General features: G+C 42.4%; 1 protein-coding gene across 25 annotated transcripts in view; it reads right to left on the bottom strand.

The window, feature by feature from the left end:
* Positions 1-7135: 7135 nt before the first annotated feature.
* The window catches only part of LOC106604881 (protocadherin alpha-C2), a 221101-nt gene continuing 200284 nt past the window's right edge, over positions 7136-27952 (bottom strand). For 23 of the 25 annotated variants that reach the window (XM_045718168.1, XM_045718164.1, XM_045718169.1 and 20 more), the window contains one exon: positions 7136-10562. In XM_045718168.1, coding sequence (XP_045574124.1) covers positions 10261-10562 — 302 coding nt within the window. In that variant the 3' untranslated portion in view covers positions 7136-10260. The remainder of the gene's footprint in view (positions 10563-27952) is intronic. The other 2 variants (XM_045718182.1, XM_014200002.2) reach the window with 1 other exon arrangement.

Here is a 27952-nt window from a genome sequence, read left to right as displayed (position 1 = left end):
TCTTTTCCTTAAATGTGTCACTTACATTGCTAAATAGTAAAGTCTTAACTTGTCCTATGCACACACATTAGAGAATTACAGTCTTATAATCACTCAATTATACGTTTCAGGGTGGAATCTTTTAGTCATTACCTTAACATACAAATTATTCTATCAGGCGGCCATCTTGAAGTCTGCTGGGACTGATTATAGACAAAATGGGTCTCCTTGTTCTGTGTGAAATTATAATATATACACAGTACTCCTCTAAGGACGTGATAAAGATGTATATCACTGTGGTATTACAGTAGTACAGCAGTATTGTTTAAATGCTATTCTTGTGATTTAACTTAAACTTTTCCACTGTGCTCTACAAACCATTTACCAAATCCTAGGTGTCTCTTTGGTGGACCAAAATGCATTCACTGTGTAACACTGTGCTCTATGGTCAAATGATTTGACCTCTTCGTATTTAGTCAATAAACAATTCATTCAAGTATAATTGATTCAAGGTTTGGTATAAAAGCAGGTGTTCTTCAGGACAAACTGTGACAGTCATAGAGAACAATTGTAGGAGCCAGGTCACTCAGCCAGTCTCTCTCATCTCCTTTGGGGCTGAGCCTTTCTGACTGGGTGCCACAACAGAGACAGGAGAGAGTGTGTGTGTGTGTGTGTGTGTGTGTGTGTGTGTGTGTGTGTGTGTGTGTGTGTGTGTGTGTGTGTGTGTGTGTGTGTGTGTGTGTGTGTGTGTGTGTGTGTGTGTGCCTATCCTCCACAGACTGATGCAGATCATTTTTTCTCTCACTCTCTCTCTTCAACTTGAAGAGAAACACTCTTGCCCTCTCTTTCTAGCCCTGTGTCTCATCCCCCCTCTCTCTCACTCTCCCTAGCAACAAGGTCCAACTGTGAGGCAAATATACACTGTAAAAAATGACCCACGGGCTTAGTAAATATTGCAAAAGAAAATCAATGATTCTTACTTAAAAGAATAGGTTTCTGGTTTTACTTACATTGTTGAATATAGTACATCCTTTATATGTGATGAAAAAGACTGGCATTTGCAAATAAAAATCCAAGGTAATATGCCGCTAAATTTGAACAAATATTTCTAAGTAACAAACAACAACTTAAAAAATACGATACTCAAATTATCATTATTGTGTTGGACTGACACGTGCGGCAGGTAAGGGCCAAATTGTAACTTGGAATGTAGTTTGGATCTCTCTACACATATTTTCCACGAAATGTAAAAAATATTTGTGGAAAACGTTAAATAATATTATTCAAGTACGAAGAGCCTTTACCTAGCTATATTGCCAGAGTAGGTTATATATTTGCACGTTGATAAGCTAGCTAGTTAACGACCGTGATGTCTGTATAGTTAGCTAGTGGTGGGCATGCTACTAGCTAGTAAGTTAGCAGTACATTTACTCACCTCAGGGCTGTTTCTAACGTTTGTCATTTTTGTGTAAGTTTTATTATAACCGAAATAGCTATGTAAAATATTAGCTACCTAGCTTCTCCAAAAAACGCATTGTCTGCAAACATTACAGTAGAACTGAACACATGTGCCCCTGCTATTTAATGGTTGTCTGCTAGGCAAGCTACCCAGGAAGAGACAGGTAGGAACAATACCTAGCTAGCTAACTACACCTAGTTATCTAGCTACACCTGTCCTTGCAGAAACCTTCTTGTTGTTCACGTGTTCACAACATGTTCAAGGCAGCACTGCAAACATTGACCTTGTGCAGTAGTTATCTATTCAATATCTAACAGCCTAACTAGCTAAATTAAATAACTGGGCTGGCTAGTAAGATAGATAGATAGATAGATTTATTTATTTATTTATTTATTTATTTATTTATTTCACCTTTATTTAACCAGGTAGCCAGGTTGAGAACAAGTTCTCATTTACAATTGCGACCTGGCCAAGTTAAAGCAAAGCAGTTCGACACATACAACAACACAGAGTTACACATGGAGTAAAACAAACATACAGTCAATAATACAGCAGGAAAAATAAGTCTATATACAATGTGAGCAAATGAGGGGAGGTAAAGGCAAAGTAAATACAATATAGCAAGTAAAACACTGGAATGGTAGATTTGTAGTGGAAGAAAGTGCAAAGTAGAAATAGAAATAATGGGGTGCAAAGGAGCAAAATAAATAAATAAATACAGTAGGGGAAGAGGTAGTTGTTTAGGCTAAATTATAGATGGCTATGTACAGGTCTCTTTTACAGCTTAAACTTGTTTTAAATGCTAAGAAAACAAATGTCATGTTTTTTTCTAGGTCTAAACTCTCAGTTAGAAACACTTTTGTAATCACTAGCTTGGATGGTACTCAAATCAAACAGGTCTCTGCATATAAATACTTAAGGGTATGGTTAGATGATAGGCTTTCTTTTAAAAAACATGTTACTGAATTGGGAAAAAAGTTCAAATTCAAGATAGGGTTCCTTTACAGAAACAGGGCTTGTCTGTCCTCCGTAAATAGAAAACAAATTGTGCAGGCTACTTTTATGTCCGTTTTAGATGATGCTGATATTATCTATATACATGCATCGGCAAACACATTAAAACCACTGGATGCTATTTACCATTGTGCACTCAGGTTTATCACAGGTGATAGTTACAAAACTCATCACTGTATCCTATATCAACATGTGGGTTGGGCCTCTCTATCTGTGAGGCGAGAGCAACATGCTCTCTTGTTTATTTATAAAGCACGTCTTTTAAAACTACCTCCATATATATCATCATTAATTTCCACTAGATATACTAATTTTAAAACCATATCACAGATGTGGATTACATTAGAGACTCCTGCAGTCTCCACAGAGTTGGGTAGGACTGCCTTTAGTTCCTTTGCACCTTATTTATGGAACAAACTGCAGATCCAACTTAAGTTAGACACTCTGGTGTCCCTTGCCCATTTCAAAAATGTTATGGAGGATCAATATGATGTTGTCTGTGATTGTTTCTGTTGAATTGTGTCTTTGTTTTGTATGTTTGAAATGTTCTTGTCTGTATGCCTAAAACTGTACATGTCAACATGTTTACACAGGGCACAGCCGTAAAAGAGATCCAGGTCTCAGTCGGTTTTCCCTGTTAAAATAAAGATTTAAAAACAACAAAAAAAGGTGCAATGATCTGTGAGCCGCTCTGACAGCTGGTGCTTAAAGCTAGTGAGGGAGATAAGTGTTTCCCGTTTCAGAGATTTTTGTAGTTCGTTCCAGTCATTGGCAGCAGAGAACTGGAAGGAGAGACGGCCAAAGGATGAATTGGCTTTGGGGGTGACCAGAGAGATATACCTGCTGGAGCGTGTGCTACGGGTGGGTGCTGCTATGGTGACCAGTGAGCTGAGATAAGGCGGAGCTTTACCTAGCAGAGACTTGTAGATGACCTAGAGCCAGTGGGTTTGGCGACGAGTATGAAGCGAGGGCCAGCCAACGAGAGCGTACAGGTCGCAGTGGTGGGTAGTATATGGGGCTTTGGTGACAAAACAGATGGCACAGTGATAGACTGCATCCAATTTATTGAGTAGGGTATTGGAGGCTATTTTGTAAATGACATCGCCGAAGTCGAGGATCAGTAGGATGGTCAGTTTTACGAGGGTATGTTTGGCAGCATGAGTGAAAGATGCTTTGTTGCGAAATAGGAAGCCAATTCTAGATTTAACTTTGGATTGGAGATGTTTGATGTGAGTCTGGAAGGAGAGTTTACAGTCTAACCAGACACCTAGGTATTTGTAGTTGTCCACATATTCTAAGTCAGAACCGTCCAGAGTAGTGATGCTGGACGGGCGGACAGGTGCAGGCAGCGATCGGTTGAAGAGCGTGCATTTAGTTTTACTTGTATTTAAGAGCAGTTGGAGGCCACGAAAGGAGAGTTGTATGGCATTGAAGCTCGTCTGGAGGGTTAACACAGTGTCCAAAGAAAGGCCAGAAGTATACAGAATGGTATAACAAGCAGTTCTTCCAAGTCAGCTTGGATTGCGATGTTTCCGTTTTTTAGCTAGCTAGCTATCTAAAGCTGAAGTCATTCGAGTTTTATTTTCCTGACATTGTCATACATTTTAATACAACTCGTCTTCTTTAGGTATAGGTATTCACGTATTCAGACGTTTCTGAGTACTGGACAGACCATATTTTCCAGAATACATTGGCAAGTTATGTCAGTATATTCAAATGTCTGTGTGTTTTCATTGTAACTCACATTAGGGCTTGTAGGGCCCCATGATTTCTGCAATGCGAAAAACTCAGACGGAATCCAGAAATGTAAACAGAATACACGGTAGCCCTCGGACAGGATACACAGGATATGTTTATTACAGTAACCCAACATTAGTGGGAATAATAGATATTAGATGTATCCTGTATTTTTAAATCAACCAAATGGATTGAACACGCTAGGCAACAAAAAGTTAACACGGTATTCTGGAAAATAAAACAGCATTTGGGAAAAATAGAACAAGGATTTCATTGGGCCCTATTAGTGTTTTACTCAATGTGTTGTTGCCCAGGCAGGTATTGACAATGTGTGTCTTCCTTATTTTAGAATGAGATAGCATATGGGGACAGCAGGTAGCTTAGTGGTTAGAGTGCTGTGCCGGTAACTGAAAGGTTGCTGGATCGAATCCCCGAGCTGGCAAGGTCAAAATTTGTCATTCTGCTCCTGAACAAGGCAGTTTATCCCACTGTTCCCCTGTAAACTGTCATCGTAAATAAGATTTTGTTCTTAACTGACTTGCTTAGTTAAATAAAGGTTACACAAGTAATAATATGTTTGTGCTGATGTATACACCAAAAAATGAATTGATTATATCTTAATTCTGTAGGGATCTGGCTGCACATGCAATGTAAGAGCTGCAGTTTTGCTGCGTTCAAGTACAAATACGTGACAACCACAACATTGTGAGTGCCAAAATGGCAAAGACCTACTCATATCGAAGACAAGATGTCATTCAGGCCCTTCCTGTGAGGGACTTCAAAGAAAGATGGCCAGCCCTGTTTAAACCCAATCCGGTACAAAATACAGCTGAATGAAAATAGTCAATGTAGGTCATTTTTTTTCATATTCATTTAAATATTTTGTGTTGTCTTGACCTAATATTCTGATCTACAATTATATATGCATTAAAGATTAGTCTGAACATTCTCACTCTGCACATGCCTTGGGAGGGGTTTCCCAATAGGGTTGAAAACCTTATTATACAAAGGTTTTTATTTTTGGTATCCTTATTTAGGTTTTTAATTTTTGTATCCTTATTTATCTCTAAATGAGGTATGTTCCTTTGTTTCCCTCTCCTCCTCAAGTGGCACAGCTAACGTAATAGCCTAGCCTGTTATTTCTTCACTGTTTCACTCAGGATGCTGACGACGCCGTGATCCGAGAGGACCTCGTTCAGCATGTGATGAAGGTGTTCACTGTGAAAGATCTGCACCAGAATATAGAGCGTGGGATCTGCATCGAAGGAGCAGAGGTCCTGGCTGGTATTTGTAGTGTTACACAGTCACGTACCTTGTATATGGGCCTCATCTATGGCTTAAATCTAAGGTACCTCAAAGAACTGAAATTTACCTTTGAGGTGTTCCAAAAAGTATTCTTGGTACTTGGTGATCTCCGGACCTCCCCATGGGTCCAAGCTCTAAAGATGAAGTTACTTGTTTTCAGAGATATCTAAAGATATCTAACTCTCAAAGGGCCACTCACAAACTGAGGTCTAAACCCTACTCAGTAAGCTGAAGAGCTAGTTGCTAGGTGGTATAGGAGCTACAGTTTACATGATGCTCTTTGTCAGGTGACGTCATAAGAGACATTGTCAATTCCTGTTTAAAAAAACAGCTTTGTTTTAAAACTTACTCCATATGCGCTAGTGGATTTCTGAGATTATTTGTCGTCAGGTGCAAGCTGTCTGGATGTAACTTTACCTAAGGAGGCAAGGTGGAATTATACGCAGAATGCTTGTACCTGTCAAAATAATATGTCCATATGGAGTCAGGTTTAAGGGACAATTTGGCATACATTTTGTAACAATATGTGCAGTGTATGTTTTGAAAACCCATGTTTTGATGAATCTAAAACAGTTTGAATGAGGTTGTATTTGAGCTAAAGTTCATATTGCGCTTTGTGTAAAGTCTATTAAGATAAATCCTTAATTTAGGTTTCTGTTAAAATATCTCTATGTTGTTAAGGGGCACACAGAACACCGGAGAATTCTTGCCAAACTATACAAGATGTGAGGTCAAAGTGCTAATCCCAAACTATCACCTAAATGCTATGCAGTTGTGAAGATCTGAAATGATTTGTAGTCAGTTGCAAGCTGTCTGGATGTAACTTTACAAAAGGAGGCAAGGTGGCATTATACGCAGAATGATTACAGAGTACAAAATAATGCGCTCTCCACAAATGCTTAAGGAGTAGGGTATAAGAGGCAATTTGAGATTGAAGTTTGAAGAAAATCTTTATTCAAAATAAAGGTGTTGAAGTTTGAAGTTGAACACTGTTGTTCCTTTTTGCATATTCCCGTGCACAGAAATAACATTTTGAGTCAATTTTCCCAAGTATATTGAGGTAACTATTTGCATCAGCTTTTTAAGTATATTTGTGAGTATATATTTGAGTAGTAAGATTAAATACAAAAAAACATTTGTAGATAAAACATAGAATATCAATTACGATACGGAGTAAATTCAGCAAATGAACCTTACAATATTAGTTCTGTAACTGATTACATTAAGTATATCAAACTTCTAACATTAGTTCTGGGACTTCAAGGACTTAAGCACGTCAACAAAAAAAAACAATGTTCTGAACCTGATAAAATTAAGTTGAATGAAAGGAATTATTGAGATCCTGTTAGTTGTTTGCACTTAATATATTTGAGTTTGTGATGCACTAAAAGCGAAGTATATTATACTTAAATGATCCTCCTTTTTGGATTTACTTAAAAGGCTGATGCAAATAGTTACCAAAAATGTTTTAAGTAAAAGGGGCACAATATTTTTTTACAGTGTACTGATTGCAACTGTGCTGTTCATGCAAAGAGGGAGAAGATGTGTGTGTGTGTGTGTGTGTGTGTGTGTGTGTGTGTGTGTGTGTGTGTGTGTGTGTGAATGCCTGTTTCCAAGCAAGCTCCAAGGCGACAACGTCAGTCTCATTTTATGAAAGAAAATGTTTATTTAGTGATTTATTAACAAAACACATTACCACTGTATCCATTTAGGTCAAATAAAAAAACAGAAAGGAATGACATGTCACTACTTCACCGTCACGGTAGATGAGCAGGTGTACAAAAAAGGTTTTACAACAGATCTGTACTGATCAGTAGGCCAGGACAGCGTCACCATTGGTCACCATCATACGCTGATAAAAGAATGACAGCGTGAACGCTCACTAAACACAAGCATACACTACATATACCATTTTTACATAGGAATTGTCTTTTTTTTTTGTGGTTATTTTTTGTGGTTTTTTTTCTGTTGAAAGGGAGTGAAAGGGAAGAGATATCTCATCACAGGATCATACATATTTCAGTTACAATATTACAGTGTTAGTTAGATCATCATGTCAAAGCCGGACACAAAACGGGTTTTTTGTTGTTGTTGTTCTTGTTGCTTGTTCTCAAAAACGAAAAAAATCCTATTTCCATAAAACAAAATGAACAGAGTTGAGTTCAAGGGCATCACACAACAGCATTTACAAATATCGAAAAGGTTTAGTTAAACGTCGTACAACACCACTGTCTTGTGGAGTGCGGAGGGTGTAATATGTAGAAGATGCATGACAGAGACGGTACATACACATATCTCCTGTGGGAGTCATAAAGTCAAATAATAATACGAAACAATAAAATCATAGCCATCTATTTCTATATATATATTTTGTATCTCTATATTGTTTGAGTTTCCTTGGAGACGAACATGCAGCAGCCGCTTTAGTGGAGTGACGTCATATTGAGCCGCAAAACTTGGAGGGGGGGGGGGGGGGTTGCAATAACATACAGGCAGGGGAACGGGGAACCAATCGAAGCAGGGCTGAATCATGTCTCCGCCCCTTTACAAAACCTCCTGAGAGGGGATTGGTGGGATAGAGCTGTGGGTTGGGAATCCTTAGATGCTGTTATTTATTCATTAATAATGTAATAATTAGCGTATACATTGCATTTATTAATGCACAGGCCACATATATATAAAAAGCAAGTCTAACTCTACATTTATCGTGTACATAAAAGCCAATGGATGACCTACTGTTTTGATTCACCAATCATAATCAATCAATTTCGAGATATACGAGTGGCCAGGAACATGGAGGATAGGCCTAGCCCTCAGAACCATGTCCCAGACATCCACCCCATCCCTGTCCCCATCCCACCTCGTCCCCTCTCGCCAGTGACCACAAACAGGAATGAACAGCGTAGTATTCACAAGTTAAAAGCACTCAACCGTTTTGCACTTGGAGACATCTGGCGTTAGATGGACCCCAGGTCCCGACTGGGTTCTTCAGGCCTCTTCCACATTACTCCATGCTGTTCCCAGCACACCACAATGTTCAGCCTTCCCAGTTCACCCTGAAAGAGCACGGGGTTAGAGGGGGAGTCCATGGCCAGAAAAAGAGAAAGGCAGAGGGCAAGGGGGGGGGACAAGCAGAAGCACTGCAGATAAGTTAAAGCTAACAAAACAGAGTAGGAAATCGTGGGTCTTCTCCAAGAACAAATAGAAAGTGAAAAAGTTTCACAAATTCATCATCATCATGTGAAGAAGCAGTCTGTGGTTGGTATAAGGGTGGGGATGAGAATCTGTGTGGGTAGGGGCAGGGAGTGGAAAGGGTGGGGGGGGGGGCTGTGGAGGATGGGGATCAGGTTGGATATCAGGTAAGTGATGGTTGCTACCAAACATTCAGAGCAGAAAGCCTCAGGCTTTTGCTGAGTGGCAGGAGAGAGTAGAAGAGATCATTTTTAGCTAGAAACGCTCCTGCTGTTCTACAAGGTTCCAACTGAGCTCAGATCAGCTAGCTGGATCACAGGCCAACTCAACTGGACTCTTTTCTCTTTCGTTCTCAAGAGACTCTGAAGAGTGGTCCTCCCTTCTCTCGATCCCTCGTTTTATCTGTTTGCATTGAGCTGTTGGCTGCTTTGAGAGAGAAGGATCTCGTTGTCCCAGAAGAGAGTAGTGAGCGAACCCATCAGGAGTAACTGCAGGGGATGCTGCTGTGCCAACCCTGAGAGAGTAGATCCACAGTACACATGTGTACTGCTTAGGAGACTGCTGTGCTGCTGGGTAAAAGCTTGCGTTCTGTACAGCTTGCATTCTGTATGAAACACAATGTCGTTTTGTTGGCTGCTCCTGTATTTTTGTTGTTGTTATACCTCCCTCCAGTTCTCAGGTGTTCTCAGTGTCCGGGTTGTTACAGCGAGTGTGCGTCAGCGTGTGTGTGTTTTGTCATTGACAGCCACGTTTTCCTTGCCGTCACAGGGAACACCGACAGACAGAGAGCGCGATAGGAAGCCGCAGCAGCAGTGTCACGTTAGCCTTTAGCCTCAGCTTTAGCGACTCTCTCCCGTGCTATTTACAAGTGTGAGTGTCCAGCTCTAAATCGCCAACTTTTAACTCGTCCTCTGTTGCGTAGTCTTCAGTTTACTTTCTTCTTTTCTTCTGGTCACTTCCTTTTGTTGTTGTCGTTGTTGCTGCTCTTTTTCCGAGGCTGGCACAGAGCTGTTTTCTTCTTGCTGTTGGATTTTCTTTTCCTCTCAAAGAGAGTGAATTATACAACATGGTGGGAAGGGGTAAGACAGAGGTGCCAACGTATCCGTGGGAGGGAGGGAGGGTGTAAAAGCAGAGGGCGAGGGGAGACAGTGGCTCTCGTCCCCTCGCTGAGAAGAGTAGGGAGGGTGTCGTTTGGCTCTAGGTGTATAGGCACCAGGGGGCATGGAGGAACATTTATCAATCTGGTTTTTTTCCCTCATCAAGGCATGATTAATCAATTACCCCAGTAAGAGATTTTTGAGGCGACAGTAATCTACAATAATCTTGGTAAAGCCCGATTTTTACCAGAGAGATTTGGGCTATTATCTTTGTCGCAGGGGATGGGTAGAGAGCAGACTGCAGCAGACTTTGTCTGCCTGTCTGTGTTACTGAGCCAGAGATTATGAAGTAGAATTGGGGATCTCTTTTCACCTGTGGTCTAAAATAATTGTATTTTTGTTTCCCGGTGGACTTTGGTTGGTACCTCTGTTTCAACAGCTCCCCTTCCTTCTCTTCCTCCTCCTCCTCCTCCTCCTCTACTCATCGTCATCCTTCCCCTTATCCTTCTTATCCTTCTTCTCCTTCTTCTTCTTCTTCTTCTTCTTGGCCTCCTCCTTCTTTCCGAAGCTGATGAAGTCGCTCTTGTCGTCCTCTCCTCCCTGCTGGCGGATAGAGATGATGGCGGGCGATCCAGGGATGATGAAGGCTTCAGGGGGGACCTCGCCGGGCTTCAGGTGCTGGGGGGGTCCTCCGGGTCCGCCGGCGCCGTAACGGAAGTGCCAGCTGTTACTGTCCACTCCGGCTCCCATGGGTGGGGACACCTCTCCACCCTCAGCATCTAGAGACAGAGACAGAGAACAACGAAGTGTTATTAATGTTGTGCCGGAATCATCTCTCTCACAACCATTGTCATCAATATCGCCGATATCGAAGGGGTTGTAAGATGGTTGTAAACAACAATGTCATTGGTACAACTGTCAATGTAGTCATTGGTGTCATAGTCTTGGACACTTTCTTGAAAAGACTTGGAAACCTCTGCATTGTCAGACTCTTCCCACATAGCATCCATTGGTGATGGCCCCATAGCACACAGTCAACACCGTGCTGAATCGTCACCCACAGGAGTTCTCTGATCACCCTGACTCCCATTGTGATGTCACTAAATCGGTCACTAATCCACAGAAACAGCCATAACACCAGTCAAAAGGAAGGGGTGGCGACTCGGAATGGAAGCTTTCAAACGGTCCACCGATAAGCAGCACAGAATCAAAGTGTCCATTCTGCCGCCCCTCGCCACGGCTAGGGTCCCCGGTCGGCGCTGTGGGACAAGACATGAAGCGCTCCATCACACAGGGAGAGGCGGGGAAAGGTCAGGGAATAAAGACATGGCATTTAAACGGAAAGTCAACAAGCCGTTTACACGCTGAGCGTTCGTTCTGGGAGATGACTGCCCTTTCAACTTCCATCACAGATCGCCACTGAAGCGCTAAGAAAAAAAGGTAAATGGAGATAGTGTCTGTTCAGTAGAAGTGTTTACCTTGTGTGTGTGTGTGTGTGTGTGTGTGTGTGTGTGTAGCCGAAACAACAGCGACCTAAACCATCTCAAACGCTCAGCATTTTAAGTGGTCTCCAGTTAGTTAAAGAGTCTGTACTCAGTACTTTGAGAAAGACCGGCGTGAAACAACCTCGATAAACTGTCAGCTCTCCCTCAGTCTCTCGACACACATCAGGACGCACTGCAGCAGAGCAGAGTAGAGCGACACCTGGCTCAGCTCTCAGCTCTCCCCTCCCAACCTGACCCCATCAATCTGCCCAAGGAGAGAGAACGCTCCTCCACACACACAAACAACACCATTAAAGGGGTAGGGGGCGCTCACATAAATAACTCCTCATTAAAGGGGATGGGGAAGGGGATTTCAGAGGTGCCCGGTCAGTCACACAGCCTGCTCACCATGACTCTGGGTTCAAAAGGCGTGCGTGGGTTGATGAGCTGGAGTGCATGTAACACAGCTCCCACCCCACCCAGACAACCCAGGGATCCCGAGGGGACTGTTCTAACCACTCAGTCCCATTACACACACAAACCAAACCCCACACCACTTTGCCTCGTTCCTCACAGCTATGACCTAGTTGCGATACTTCCTTCACATATAACACTTTTTATTTCTCAAATTTTTTTTTTTGTCGACTTCCCTCCAAAGGGGAGTTTAACAAAACAGAGTTCATCCAAGCAGAAGGAACAGTGTCTGGAAGAGGGAGGACTGGCCTCATATAACACCCAGGGTATGGAAGGCCATCTCCCCAGTCCCTGTCCTCACTAACCCTGCCTCTATTGGTGAGTTAGGAGGACAAGCTCTGCTATTACTTTCAGCTCAAATTACCATTAACATAGCTTTTTCTTGACAGATGGACTAAAGGCATCCTGAATACACAAACATGTACAGGGGGGGAAAACGAGAGAAAAAAAAACTGTATGAAGCACCACATGGGGAAGAGACCCATCATTTGGTACAGGGCAAGAGTTCAGGAAGTCGGTTGTGATCAGCCAGTACATGTCTCATCCAGCAGGTAGTGATTGAAGTGGCCAGGGGGAGGCATTCCTTGAAGTTACATGGCTTCAAGGAACAAGAATAGCAGCACAGATGTAGTCTGCCTCAATAACAACCGAGCAGAGCTTAGAACTGCAAGACGGAGCCAGAACACTGATCTATTATAGCGCCACACTACTCGTCTCTTCTCCCGCTTCCTCTCGCAATTCAAAAGGAACCAAAATAGTTTGTTGTTGTTGTTGGCCAAAACATTTCTAAGTACTATAAAAAGAAGTAGAGGGCATAAACAAAAACATTTTCTCTGGCAATTAGTGACCATTAAAAAAAACGCAAAAAACGACGGAACATGCAGATTTTTATGAAGCTCTTTATTCCCCCCCTTTCTCTCCCGTTCCCCTATCACCTCTTCTCCTCTCCTTCCCTTCCTTCCTCCGCCTCCTTTCCCTACCCGACTTTGCTCTCTCCTCTCCATCTCTCTCCCTCCCCTCTCTTTGCAGCCCTATTTCCCTCCCAGCCTCTCTCCTCCCTCTCACTCCCTCTGTACTAGCCCGGGCTCTCTGCTGGAGCTGCTCAGAGTGATGGATTCTGGGAGTAAATCCAGACTGGGCGTCAGGAGAGTGTGACGTCCCCTGCATTGCACACACTCCTAATCTCTCTTATGGAGTCAAACACTGCAGCAAGCCTTTCTGGATGATGGGGCGCCGTCCTATTCCCCTTCTCATAGATACAGATGCTATGTCCCAATTCTTTACCTTTCTGCCCTAAAGTGTGCCCTTATTCACTTCCCTTCATGGATTTAAAAGGAAATGAGTGGTGTAAGAATATGGCCACATCTGTCTCTAGCCAATGCTAGAAGGTAGAGAATTGGGACGCAGGGGTAAGATTATAGGGAATATCCTCACTACCAGTGGCCATTTTGCCTACTCTGTCAGAGGGCACAGATTGGCCGATTGAAACAGACACAGAGTTCCAGCAGTCACATAGTCCTCCTTTTTGCTTCCTATTCAAGCCAGGAGTGCTATCTGACCTCCACTGATTGTGACATCAGCGCCGTGAGATAGAGTCGGACACACATACATTGACTTTTTTTGACATTTTAGCCATTTATCAGACACTCTTATCCAGAGCACTTACAGTTAGTGCATTCATCTTAAGATAGCTAGCTGAGACAACCACCTATCACAGGCCTAGTAAGTACACTTTCCCCCAATAAAGTAGCTATCAGCAAAGGGGGGGAGTCAAATGCAAATGTTGGTTCAGGATTTTATATTTTCAGACAGAGGATGTGGATAAGAGGAAGAGAGGAGTAGGAGACAGATATAATATCTCTTTCTCTCTCTCTCTCTCTCTCTCTCTCTCTCTCTCTGACACAGACTTTCCCACTGTCTCATATCAATCTTGGGTTAATGCCCTTATCTGACTCCCAGCTAACATTGTGATCCGATTCTGCTCTTTAAAAGGGAAAATGATAAAAGAGAGGAGGAATGAGAGGGGAAAGGGAAAGACAGCAATCGTAGAAAGTGTTAGGGTATTTACTCTAAAATGCATTTGCTCAGCTATGCTGTCCCTGGGTAATTTCCTGTCTAAAACAATGTAGGCAGATGAAGAGACACCCATGCCCCTGACGCAAACATAAAGTCATAAACAAATAGGACCCCAGAGAGTGATGAGTCACTGCAGGGCCGGCTCCAGCCCTTTGGCGTCCCTAAGCGAGATTTGGTTTTAAAGTTAATTTCCTGAAATTCTACACATTTTGCCATGGAGCGTAGAGAAAATGTTGCAGGTTTATAACAAATTTTATGCAAGTTTATTTGTTTTGCCATGGGGCAGAGAGAAAAATGTGCAATTTTACAGCACGTTCCACACATTTTGCAATGACTTATGCCATGTTAAAATTATATCTGAGTGACAGTGGCTAAAAAAAAAATCAGTGGGGACCCCCTGGAGGTCATGGCCCCTGGGCAAGTGCCCTTCATGTCCGGTCGGTAATTCGGCCATGATTACTAAAAGTTTTGGTAGCTGGCAAGACTAATTTACCAATCTAAAAATGTTTAGTGAGTGACAGTTGAGTGACTGTCATTGAATGACAAAAGAAGAACTGCTGATGCACAACCAAATTTCGAAACTGCACATTGTGTATTCTATTAACAGTAAACGAAGACCGTGACTGAGTTCCACAAAGTGGGATTACAATTCATTTAATTGTCTTTTTTTTTTGTGAACAATCTACACAAAATACTCTGTAAATGTCAAAGTGAAAAAGAATAATATATATACATATAGATTAATAAAAAATAATACGAGTAATAACTAAAATAAAGTCGTTACATAAGTATTCAGTTCCTTTGACAGTGATTACAGCTGTACGTCTTTCAGGGAAGTCTAAAAGGTTAGTTTGCACAACTGGATTGCACAATATTTTCCCATTATTCTTTTCAAAAATCTTCAAGCTCTGTCACGATGTTGGGGATCGTGGCTAGATTTCAGTAAGAACTGTAATTTGGCCGCTCAGGAACATTCACTGTCTTTTCGATAATCAAATCCAGTATAGTTTTGGCCTTGTGTTGTTGGTTGTTGTCCTACTGAAAGGTGAAGTCCTCTCCCAGTGTCTGGTATAAATCAGACTGAAGCAGGTTCTCCTCTAGGATTTTGCCTGTACTTAGCTCCATCCCGTTTGTTTTTATCCTAAAAAACTCCACAGTATTTGCCGATAACAAGCATACCCATAACATGATGCATCCACAGCTATGCTTGAAAATAAGAAGACAGTTACCTAGTGATGTGTTTTGTTGGATTTGCCCCAAACATAATGCTTTGCATTTAAGACAAAAAGTGTTTTCCTTTGCCGTGTTTTTTTGCAGTATTACTTTAGTGCCTTGCTGCATACAAGATGCATGTTTCGGAATATTTGTACTCTGTATATTTGTATTCTTCTTTTCATGCTGTCATTTACAACATTATTGTGATCTACCACAATGTTGTTGATCTATCCTCAGTTTTCTCCCATCACAGCCATTGAACTCTGTAGCTGTTTTAACATCACCAATGGCATCATGGTAACATCTCTGAGCAGTTTCATTCCTGTCCTGCAGTCCAGTTTGATGTGTCTGGGTGGTTTAATACATAATTATTAACTTGACCATGATTAAAGAGATATTCATTGTCTGATTTGTTATTGTTACCCATCTACCAAACACTGCCCTTCTTTATGAGGCGTTGGAAAAGCTCTCTGGTCTTTGTAGTTGAACGTGTGCTTGAAATGCACTACTTGACTGAGGGGTCTTACAGATGTTGTATGTATGGGAGGACAGAGGAACGGTTAGTCCTTCAAAAATCATGTCAACCACTAATATTTCACACAGAGTGAGTCCATGTAACTTATATGATTTGTTAAGTCAAATTTTATCACTGAACTAATTTAGGCTTTCCTAAACATAGGGGCTGAGTACTTATGCAACCACTCTATTTAAGAAATGTCATTTGAATTAATCTGTTTCCTTCCACTTTGACATGACAGAGTATTTTGTATAGATTGCAATTTATTTATTTTTTACAAATAAACCCACTTTTTAACACACAAAAATGTGAATAAATCCAAGAGGGCTGAATAGTTTTGCAAGGCACTGTATACTGTATATGCTTATGCCCACAGCCGGCCCTGAGTCACTGTGATGGAGAGCAGACAGATGCAGCAGGACCTGATAGGGCCGGGCAGAGGAGAGAAGCAGCATTACACAGGGTCAAAAACATTACAGCTGGGTAGCAAAGCCTTTTGATTGTCTCTGACATATCATGACCGAGTCAAAAGCCCCATGACTGGGTCCAGAGCCGGGCAGCCCTATACGCTCACTACGCAAGTTGCGTAGGGCCCCGCAAATTACACAAGGGCCCCGCCATCCCCTCGTGTCAAAGCGGGTGTCAATGTTTACTACTTGGATGAGAGGATGAAGCGGAACTATCCTTCTGGTCACGAAAAAGAGAGAAAATAAACACCATGAGAGTGAATTGCGGGAACAGCAATCAGGTAAACTTGTGTTCTCCCCTCCAAGTTTGATGTCAGCAAATAACAGTAACGTTAAGTTGATGTGCTAGTTTGCAGTGCATCTCTCTCTCTCTAGTCTGTCTGTCTTGCTAACCTAGCTGGGCAGTGCATCTCTTGGTCTGTCTGTGTCTTGCTTGCTTGCCAGCCACTTCCAGGGCTGTGTTCTGTGACTTTGTGCCTGACAAAAGTGAGAGTGAAATACAACTATTCATTACGTTTGATAAACACCAACGGGCAACGGTGTTTATAAACTGCAGCCCGTAAAAGATAAACCGCGTTGCGCGTGCACGAAATGAAACTCGCGCTTTCTAGCAGCAACCTCTGTGGGGACCAGTCCAGACAATATATGGGCGTGATGGCACTCCTCATAGACATACAATTTTAAAACAAGACAATGGTTATCTAGTCTCTCAGTCAAGGTTTAGTTACAACTCTGGACTAATGCAAGATGGAAAGCAATGGATTGACAGTGATTATTGATTTATATATTGAATTTAAAGTGTTGATTAGCTGGGCCTACTGGGCAATATGGATGCACATCTATCAGTAAATAATAACCATCAATTATTCAGCCAAGCCATAGTATAAATAGTATTTTAGATTTGAAAATGTATTAAAAGGAAATCTCGGGGAGCCAGTTTGAATGGGCCTGGTGCAGCTGATAAAATTAATAATAGTATTGTTATCTATAATTTACAGGTGCTATGCTTATGTTTGTCAGTAAAGGAGATGGTGGATCATCAGCCAGTACAAGCACAGACTCGGTTGATCCACATCCAGCCGCAGCCAGTACTAAACACAGACCCAGTACAGCTGGCTTCAGCAAATATTAACACAGATCCAATACATCCATCTTCAGAAAGTACTAACACAGATCCAATACAGCCATCTTCAGAAAGTACTAACACAGATCCAGGTGAAGTACAGACAGCCTCAGCCAGTACTAGCACAGCCAGAGGTGTACAGCCAGCATCAGATACAAGCAGCTCAGACCCTAACAGAACAGTTGCTGCTCCACCAAACGACCCAGCAGATTGGCCCCCAGTCTTAACAGACTTTATCAGGACTGAGTTGGTGTGCAGAGGTCCATTCAAACCAGGACTGGATTTTTCTGAGCTGGCTTTCATACTCAATCAAAAACAACGCTGTGTATTGTTTTTGCTGTAAGCTCTTTTCTACAAAAGACTACAAAATAATAAAGGAAGGCGTGAATGACTGGTCAAATATCAACGCCATTCTGAAACACCATGAGGGTAGTCCTGAACACACAAACAATATGATTAAGTAGAGAGAACTTGATCTGTGCCTAAGTCGGGGACAGACTCTTGACCAGATACAAATGACAATTTTGGAGGCTGAAAGAAAGAGATGGTGGGATGTCCTTACACGTTTCATAAGTATCACCCAGTCTCTGGCTGAAATAAACCTAGCATTCAGGGCTTCATCAGACAAACTCTTCCGACCAGATCATGGAAACTTCCTAAAAGAGGTTGCATCACTGGAAAGATTTGACCCCGTTACGGAAAACCATCTCAGCAAAATGAAAGATGGAGACACATGCTCATTACCTTGGGAAGCGCACACAGAATGAGCTGATACAGATTGTGAGTGACAAGATTCTGCCAGCAATAGTGACTCAAGTAAGAGACTCAACGTACTTCTCCATTATCGTGGACTGTACACCTGACATTAGTCACCAGGAGCCAATGCCCATTATTCTGAGAAGCTTGGCTTTAAAGGGAAAGCCAGAGATCAAGGAGCACTTCCTCGGCTTTGTGAATGTTGAGGTTACAACAGGCTTGAATATGTCCACCACTGTCATCTTAGATAAGCGGAACGAGCTGAAGATTCCATTTGAAGATTGCAGAGGGCAAGCTTATGATAATGGGGCCAACATGAAGGGCAAGCACCAAGGAGTAAAGCCAGACAGCTCCCCAAAACATCCCTGAGCCTGCTCGTCCCATGCGGAGCACACACTCTAAACCTTGTCATTGAAGATGCTGCCAAATCTTCAAAATCTGCAGTTGGGTTTTTTTGGGCTTGTGCAAAAGCTCTTCACCTTCTTTTCAGCTGGCACACAAAGATGGATGTTTTTGAAGAAACACGTGATCATAACTGTGAAGTCATGGAGTGACACAAGATGGGAGAGTAGGCTCCAAAGTGTTCATGCAATCAGGTATCAGGCTTCCGAGGTTCGGGATGGATTACTGGAAGCCAGACAGGCGATCAATGATCCTGTGGCCAAAGTGGAGGCACAAGCATTGCAGAGGAAGTTTGGTCCCACTGCTTCTTGATTTGCTGTGTCGCATGGTGTGAGATACTGACAATGGCAAACAAGGTGAACAAGCTCCTCCAATCCCCCTCAATGCAGTTGGATATCTCAGAGAATTTCATCTCAAATGCAAAGGCCTCCCTCACTACATACCGGGAAACTGGAGTCTCTGAGGCCCAGACAACAGCCAAAAGCATTTGTGAAGAAATGAATGTGGAGGCTGTTCTGAAAGAGAGGAGACTGAGAAACAGCAAGAGGTATTTCAGCTATAAGGCTCCCGATGAACCAGTGTCTGATGCACAGAAAAACCTTGAAGTGAACTACTTCAGCATTGTGGTCGACTCCGCTGTGACATCCACGGATGAGAGATTTGAAACACTCAACCAGTTGAAAACCAAATATGGAGTGCTGCTGAACTTCAGTACTGCCTCTCAGATGTCCAGTGGATCTTTAAAGGCTCCCTGCATGGAAGTTAAAAACACTAACCTTCAGAGATGACTGTGACCCCAGTGGAATGGATCTGGCACTCGAGATTCAGAATTTACCTGATCTGCCATCAGATAAGATGACTGCCTTTGATCTGCTTTCCTTTCTCTGTGAGAATAACCTGGAGGAACTCTATATCCTAACCTTTTGGATAGCCCTAAGAATTGCAGTCACCCTACTAGTAACAGCAGCATTGGCAGAGAGGAGCTTTTCAAAATGAAAGCTCATCAAAAGCTATTTGAGGTCTTCCATGTCACAGGAACGTTTGAGTGGTCTGGCCATCACGAGCATAAATCATGACGTGGGGAAATGCATGTCCTATGATGACATCATTGATGATTTTGCCTCAAGAAAGTGCGGAAGAGGAATATTTTGATAGTAAGATTTTAATTCAAACATTCAAATGTTTACGCACTTAGTCACATTTAAGATTGTATGGCAGAAGTGCATTTGTGTAAATGACTGCTTAACTAACTATGTGACATACTTTCTCAATTTCTTCCAGACAGTCCAGATAGACAGGTGCCCATACTGATGCTGAAAATGCCCCGGCTGTAGAGGTTTTATTTTACTATTTTGAGACATATAGCTGCAGCCATAGCCTATAGGCTTACGTTTACATTGTATAGCCAAAGCTAATTGTATAATATTGTGAGGACTGGACTAATTACCAGGCAGCAGAGCCAAAGCTCAGCGTTGTATTTGATTATTTTCTACATTTTATATTTTCTACAATTTCTTACTTATGTTAATGTTAATTTTCACTTATGTTAAGATTCTGTAGAAAATATTATATTCAATCAATATTGTCTGTTTATACCTCATTCTGTTCTGTATAGGTCTACTTATTCTTAGACAGACAGATGGAGCAAACTGTTTTAAAGGAGGGAGGATTGTAGTGGGAGCACTGGGTGTCAGGTGTGACTGTGTGTCAATGGCAAATGGTTTACATGGCTCACGGGTCAGGTAGGAGGGCCCCTTAGCAGAATTTTGCTTAGGGCCCCAGGGAGGTCAGGACCGGCTCTGACTGGGTCTGACTGCATGTCAAAATCATGGTCAGAATGAATCCATCCCACCAGTTCTTCCACTTTCTGAATCCATTAACTTCTCTAAGGTAGGGGGCAGTATTCAGAAATTCAGATGAATAACGTGTCCAAATTAAACTGCCTGCTTCTCGGGCCCAGAAGGTAGGATATGCATATTAGTTTATTTGGATAGAAAACACTCTGAAGTTTATAAAACTGTTTGAATGATGTCTGTGAGTATAACAGAACTCACATGGCAGGCAAAAACCTGAGAAAAAAAATCCAACCAGGAAGTGACTTGTAGTTTTTCTATCTAATCCCTATCGAAACTACAGTGTCTGTGGGGTCATTTTGCACTTCCTAAGGCTTCCATTGGCTGTCAACAGTCTTTAGAAACTTGTTTCATGCGTCTACTGTTACTGGGCAGAGAATAGAGCTCAGTCAATCAGTGGACTGCCTGGGACCAGTGAGTTGTTTACTGCGAGGGCACGCAAGCGAGCCCTTCCTTCTTTTTCCTCTGTAATGAGAATACGCTATTGTCCGGTTGGAATATTATCTAAGTTTTATGTTAAAACCTGTTGGGGCTCGGGGGCAGTATTGAGACATTTTGAAAAAAATATGTGCCCATTTTTAACTGCCTCCTACACCAACTCAGAAGCTAGGATATGCATATTATTAACACATTCGGATAGAAAACACTCTGAATTTTCTAAAACAGTTTGAATGGTGTCTGTAAGTATAACAAAACTCATATTGCAGGCAAAAACCTGTGAAAAATAGATTTAAAAAAAATGTGAATTTTGTGACTGTACTATTTAGTGTCATTGTTTTATAGATACCATAGTGAGAAAGGATTCATTTCGCAACACCTACGGCTTCCACTAGATGTCAACGATCTTTATAAAGTTGTTTGAAGCGTCTATGATAAACAGAGAGCAAATTAGAATCCAAGGAAGTTGACATGTCATCACTTCATTTTTTTGCGCCTGCGCATAAATCTGAGAAACGTGAGTTTGTCATCATTTTTTATCTAGACATAGGATAGGTTGTGTGAAAATATTACTGATGTTTAACGTTAAAAATGGACCAAAAGATTAATGCTAAACAACATTTGACATGTTTGAACGAACATAAATAGATTATTTACTAGGTTTTTTTAGCTTTTCGGCGTGATTTTACCAGCCCCCCAACCACGTTTTGTGGGAGCATAATGAACGCTAAGTACTTGGTGTTATTTGGACATAAATTATGAACTTTGTCAAAAGAAACCACATTTGTTCCGGACCTGGAATGCCTTCCGGACCTGGGATCCTGCCTTCTGATGGAGATAATCAAAGGTAAGGGGGTATTTACAATGTTATTATCGATTTTAGATGATGCTAACTGTATAGCATAGCCTGTTGTTCTTAGCATAGCACCCCGTTTATTGCAAAATGTGATTTCCCAGTAAAGTTATTTTGAGATCTGGCCATTCGGTAGCAATTACGAGATGATAATATATTATTCTTTGAATGACAATATTATAATTTACCAATGTTTTCGAATAGTAATTTTGTTATGTTCACCAGAAGCATTTCTGAGAAGAAAAAATCTGAATTTCACGCTACTGTAAAATGCTGTTTTTGGATATAAATATGAACTTGATGGAACAAAAAATGCATGTATTGTATAACATAATGTCCTAGGAGTGTCATCTGATGGAGATTGACAAAAGTTAGTGCATAATTCAAGCTGGTTTCTGCTTTTGGTGACGCCTGACCTTGAATTGAAAATGGATGTTTGTACTTTTGTGGCTATGTACTGTCCTAACATAATCTAACTTTATGCTTTTGCCGTAAAGCCTCTTTGAAAATCGAACAATGTGGTTAGATTAAGGAGATGTTTATCATTTAAATTGTGTAAAATAGTTGATTGTTTGAGAAATTGAAATTATTAGATTTTTGATGTTTTGAATTTCCAGCCTTGTTAGCAATCCCGACTCGGGGTTCATTGCTAACCTGTAGCCCCAACAGGTTAACCTCTATGGGCTAGGTGGGACGCTAGCGTGCCACCCGTGGTGCACTCCATCAACAGCAGGTGCATTTCAAGAGCGGCAAATTTGAATCCAAATAAATGTCAAAATTCTAATTTTTCAAACATACAACTATTTTACACCCTTTGAAAGATAAACATCTCCTTAATCTAACCACGTTTTACGATTTCAAAAAGGTTTTACGGCGAAAGCATAAATTTAGAGTATGTTAGGACAGTACATTTACAAGAGTTGTGTGTAATGTTTTGTCAAGTCAAAGACAGGGTCACCAAAACCATAAAACCAGCTAAAATGATGCACTAACCTTTTACAATCTCCATCAGATGACACTCCTAGGACATTATGTTAGACAATGCATGCATTTTTAGTTCTATCAAGTTCATATTTATATCCAAAAACAGCGTTTTACTATGGCATTGATGTTGAGGAAATCGTTTCCCTCCAATAACCGGCAGTCAAGTCAGCGTCACAAATTAAATAATTAAAATTAGAAAACATTGGTAAAATATTATATTGTCATTTAAAGAATTATAGATTTACATCTCTTGAACGCAATCAACTTGCCAGATTTAAAAATAACCTTACTGGGAAATCACACTTTGCAATAATCTGAGCACTGCGCCCAGAAAAATACGCGTTGCGATACAGACTAGACGTCATGTTGGGGAGATCTAAAATCGAAAATACTATGTAAATAATCCATTACCTTTGATTCTCTTCATCAGATGTCACTTCCAGGTATCACAGGTCCATAACGAATGTAGTTTTGTTCAAAAAAGCTCATCATTTATGTCCAAAAATCTCCATCTTGTTAGCACATGATCTAAGCCAGCCGGACTTCTCGTCATGAACGAGGGGAAAAAATATATTTACGTTCGTTCAAACATGTCAAACGTTGTATAGCATAAATCATTAGGGCCTTTTTTAACCAGAACATGAATAATATTCAAGGTGGACGAATGCATACTCTTTTATAACGTATTGGAACGAGGGTACCCAACATGAACTCGCGCGCCAGGTGTCTAATGGGACATCATCGTTCCATGGCTCTTGTTCGGTCAGATCTCCCTCCAGAAGACTCAAAACACTTTGTAAAGGCTGGTGACATCTAGTGGAAGCAATAGGAAGTGCCAAAATATTCCTCAGCCCCTGTGTTTTTCAATGGGATAGGTTTAAAGTCAATACAACACATCAGGTATCCACTTCCTGTCAGAAAATGTCTCAGGGTTTTGCCTGCCAAATGAGTTCTGTTATACTCACAGACACCATTCAAACAGTTTTAGAAACTTTAGAGTGTTTTCTATCCATATATAATAAGTATATGCATATTCTAGTTACTGGGTAGGATTAGTAACCAGATTAAATCGGGTACATTTTTTTTATCCAGACGTGCAAATGCTGCCCCCTAGCCCTAACAGGTTAAAAAGACCCTAAGGATCGATTGTAAACATCATTTGACATGTTTCTACGAACGGTAATGGAACTATTTGACTTTTCGTCTCTGGTTTTGCGCTCACGCGTTATGCCTTTGGATTAGTGATCTGAACGCGCAAACAAAACGGAGGTATTTGGACATAAATATGGAGTTTTTTGAAAAAAATGAACATTTCTTGTGGAAGTGGGAGTCCTGGGAGTGCATTCCGACGAAGATCAGCAAAGGGAAGATTTATAATACTAATTCTGAGTTTAGTTGACTCCAGAACTTGGCGGGTAACTGTATAGCTTGCTTTGATGGGTGAGCTCTGTACTCAGAAAATTGAAAAATGTGCTTTCGCTGTAAAGCTATTTTAAAATCTGACACAGCTGTTGCATTAAGGAGAAGTGTATCTATACTTCTTTTAATAGCTGTTGTAAATTTTATCAACGTTTATGATGAGTATTTTTGTAAATTGATGTGCTCATTCACCGGCAGTTTTGGTGGGAATACATTTTCTGAACATCACGCGCCAATGTAAAATGGGGTTTATGGATATAAATATGAACTTTATCGAACAAAACATACATGTATTTTGTAACATTGAGTCCTGGGATTGTCATCTGATGAAGATCATCAAAGGTTAGTGATTCATTTTAGCTGTATTTCTGGTTTTTGTGACGCCTCTCCTTGCTTGGAAAATGGCTGTGTGGTTTTTCTTGTTTAGGCGCTGTCCTAACATAATCTAATGTTATGCTTTCGCCGTAAAGCCTTTTTGAAATCGGACACTATGGTTGGATTAAGGAGGATCTTATCTTTAAAATGGTGTATAATACTTGTGTGTTTGTGAAATTTGAATTATGAGATTTTTGTTGTTTTGAATTTACCGCCCTGCTATTTCACTGGCTGTTGATAGTGTGTACCGCGGGTGGGACGGTCACGTCCCACATACCCAAGAAAGGTTAATGCTTCCTTGTCTATATATTTCGATGCATACTGCTTTCTGCCCTCAAGACTCAATATGGGGGGAAAACCTCCACTTTTCCTCCTCTTTGTTTTGATTTAGCCATGGCAATCAAACAGGAACAGAAAACCTGTCTGAGCTCCAATCATCTTTTTCCCCTCCCTCCCAGCATCTCTCCCTCCATCTTTGACCTTCCTCTACTCCCCCTTCGTTTCCTCTACCCATCCCACTCTCCCTTCTCCCCCCTCTTCACTCCCTCTCTTCCTCTCTCTCTCCTATCAGGATGGCAACAAAGGCACATGCCTCGCCCAGCACAGATCCACATACAACCACAACCTCTAAATCAAATCCCCCCAAACAGTTTATTGGTCACGTACACAGATCTGCAGATGTTATCGCAGGTGCAGCGAAACGCTTGTGTTTCTAGCTCCAACAGTGCAGTAATACCATATACATATAAATGGTGAAAGACAGTATGGACAGTATATGAAAAAATATGGTGTGTACAGCAGTAGTTATATAGGACGAGCCTTGACTAGAATGCAGTATAGACATATGAAGTGGGTAAAACAGTATGTACACATTATTAAAGGTGACCAGTGTTCAATGACTATGTACATCGGGCAGCAGTCTCTAAGGTGCAGGGTAGAGCCTTGAGGTAGCCGGCTAGAGCACTAACTAAGGTTCAGGGCAGGGTACTGGGCGGAGGCAGGCTAGTGGTGACTGTTTAACAGTCTGATAGCCTGGAGATAGAATATGTTTACCAGTCTCTTGGTCCCAGCATGGATGCACCTGTACTGTCTCCTCCTTCTAGATCAGGGGGTGGGCAACTCCAGTCCTCCAGGGCTGATTGGTGTATACTTTTTCTCCGTTCCTAGCAAGCACAGCTGATTAATCAAATTGCATTCTAAACTGACGATCATGATTAGGTGATTATTGGAGTCAGGTGTGTTAGCTGGGGCAAAACTGTGACACCAATCAGGCCCTCAAGGACTGGAGTTGCCCACCCTTGTTCTAGATGGTAGCGGGTCAATAGTCCCGTGGTTCGGGTGGCTGAGGTCCTTAATGATCTTCTTGGCCTTGCTGTTAAACCGAGTGCTGTAGATGTCCAGGAGGGCAGGCAGTGTGCCACCCGGTGATGCGTTGGCCTGACCGCTCCACCCTCTGGAGAGCCCTGTGGTTGCGGACGGTGCAATTGCCGTACCAGGCGGTGCTACTACCCGACAGGATGCTCTCAATGGTGCATCTGCAGAAGTTTGTGAGGGTCTTAGTGGCCAAGCATTTCCACCTTCTTCACAACGCTGTCTGTGTGGGTGGACCATTTTAGGTTGTCAGTGATGTGCACGCCGAGGAACTTGAAGCTTTTGACCCTCTCCACTGTGGCCCCGCCAATGTGGATGGGGGGGTGCTCCCTCTGCTGTCTCCTGAAGTCCACAATTAGCCGATCGTTATGTTGATGTCGAGAGAGAGAGGTTATTTTCCTGGCACCACTCCACCAGGGCTCTCACCTCCTCCATGTAGGCTATATCGTCGTTGTTGGCAATCAGGCCTACCACTGTTGTGTTGTCAGCAAACTTGATGACTGAGTTGGAGACTCAGGCAGTCATTGGTGAACAGGGAGTACAGGAGGGGGCGTAGCACTGTCTGATTTGTCTATGGCTGTTGCATTGGAAAAATCTCTCCCTCTCTTACTTGCCTCCCTTACTCACCCTTCCTCCCGCTCGAAGTCTCTCATTTCTTCTGACCTTTCGTCTAATCTAGCGTGAAACCTGGTCCAGCAAACACCCGTCCCTTCCAGTGATTGATAGAGCGTTAATTATGCCCATCACTGTTATGGCAACGTTATTATGATTGGAAATTAAACAGCTTGTCAATCACTGATCATTAAGAGGCACATTAGTGATGTGAAGGATTCATTTTACACTGGGATGACCACAGCATAACACCCTCTCTGTATATGTGTATCGCTCTCTGTTGTGTTTCTACATTTCTCAGTCTCTTCCTCTTCCTCTCTGTTTTTACCAAAGATCAGAATCATAGCCAAGTAAGCCACACTCCAAGTATTTCATAACTTATACATAAATGTGGATTATCTTTCTCTCAGAAACAAATATACAAAGCAATACACTCCTCTAACGAAGCCTTACTCTCTCTCCCCGTCTGTGTCTCCCCCCGTCTGTCTCTCCCCCCGTCTGTCTCTCCCCCCGTCTGTCTCTCCCCCCGTCTGTCTCTCCCCCCGTCTGTCTCTCCCCCCGTCTGTCTCTCCCCCCGTCTGTCTCTCCCCCGTCTGTCTCTCTCCCCGTCTGTCTCTCCCCCCGTCTGTCTCTCCCCCCGTCTGTCTCTCCCCCTGTCTGTCTCTCCCCGTCCGTCCGTCTCTCCCCGTCCGTCCGTCTCTCCCCCGTCCGTCCGTCTCTCCCCGTCTCTCCCCGTCTCTCTCTCCGTCTCTCTCCGTCTCTCCCCGTCTCTCTCCGTCTCTCCCCCGTCTCTCCCCCGTCTCTCCCCGTCTCTCCCCCGTCTCTCTCCGTCTCTCTCTCCGTCTCTCCCCGCGTCTCTCCCCGTCTCTCCCCGTCTCTCTCCGCGTCTCTCCCCGCGTCTCTCCCCGCGTCTCTCCCCGCGTCTCTCCCCGCGTCTCTCCCCCCGTCTCTCTCTCCGCGTCTCTCTCCCCGTCTCTCCCCGCGTCTCTCTGCGTCTCTCCCCGCGTCTCTCCCCGCGTCTCTCCCCGCGTCTCCCTCTGCGTCTCCCTTTCCCTCTCTGCTGACCAAGGTTTTCACAGTGATTTAAATCATCCAGGAGCTCCACGATCCATCGGCCGCTTGAGCAGAAGCGCAGTGGAGCGCAGTGCAGGGTTACATAATGAAGGAAGGAGGAGGAGATGGGAGGACGAGGAGGAAGAGAGAGAAGAAGAGGAGAGAGAGGAAGTACAGGGATGCAGGTATGAAATGCGATCCACCCAGAAAGGCAGAAAAACTGCTAGTAAAAATCCTGAAGGTGCAGATTTTTTTAGAGAGGGAGAGGCACTGCAGTGCTAGATGATAATGGGTTGTTGTGATAGCAAATGAAATTATTCTTATTGGTCACATATGTATCAGATGTGCTACACCTGCAATGGTCCCAGCTCTCGTGGCTGGAACCACACCCTTCTCTATCAAAACACCTGCGCTCCGTGTGTGTGTGTGACTATGTGTGCATGCGTGAGTGTGTGTGCGAGTGTGTATTATGAGGACAGAAACCCTAAGCGATACTGCTGTCTCTTCAAAACCTAATTGTTATTCATGCATCTGTATTTTTCTGCCTGTGCCTGGGTAGTGACAGGAGTATATGTGTGTCTGCATGAATCACCATATATTCCCCTGACTAGTAACGGCAAAATGAAGGAGCAAGTGTACGTGTGTGTGTAAAAATAAACTATGGCGACTGGTTGTGTGTGTGTGTTTTTTTTAATGA

The sequence above is a fragment of the Salmo salar genome, chromosome ssa05, assembly GCF_905237065.1.
Source record: "Salmo salar chromosome ssa05, Ssal_v3.1, whole genome shotgun sequence".
Classification (NCBI taxonomy): Eukaryota; Metazoa; Chordata; class Actinopteri; order Salmoniformes; family Salmonidae; genus Salmo; species Salmo salar.
The sequence above is the reverse complement of the archived record's forward strand: the minus strand, read 5'-3'. Positions and strand labels throughout refer to the sequence as shown.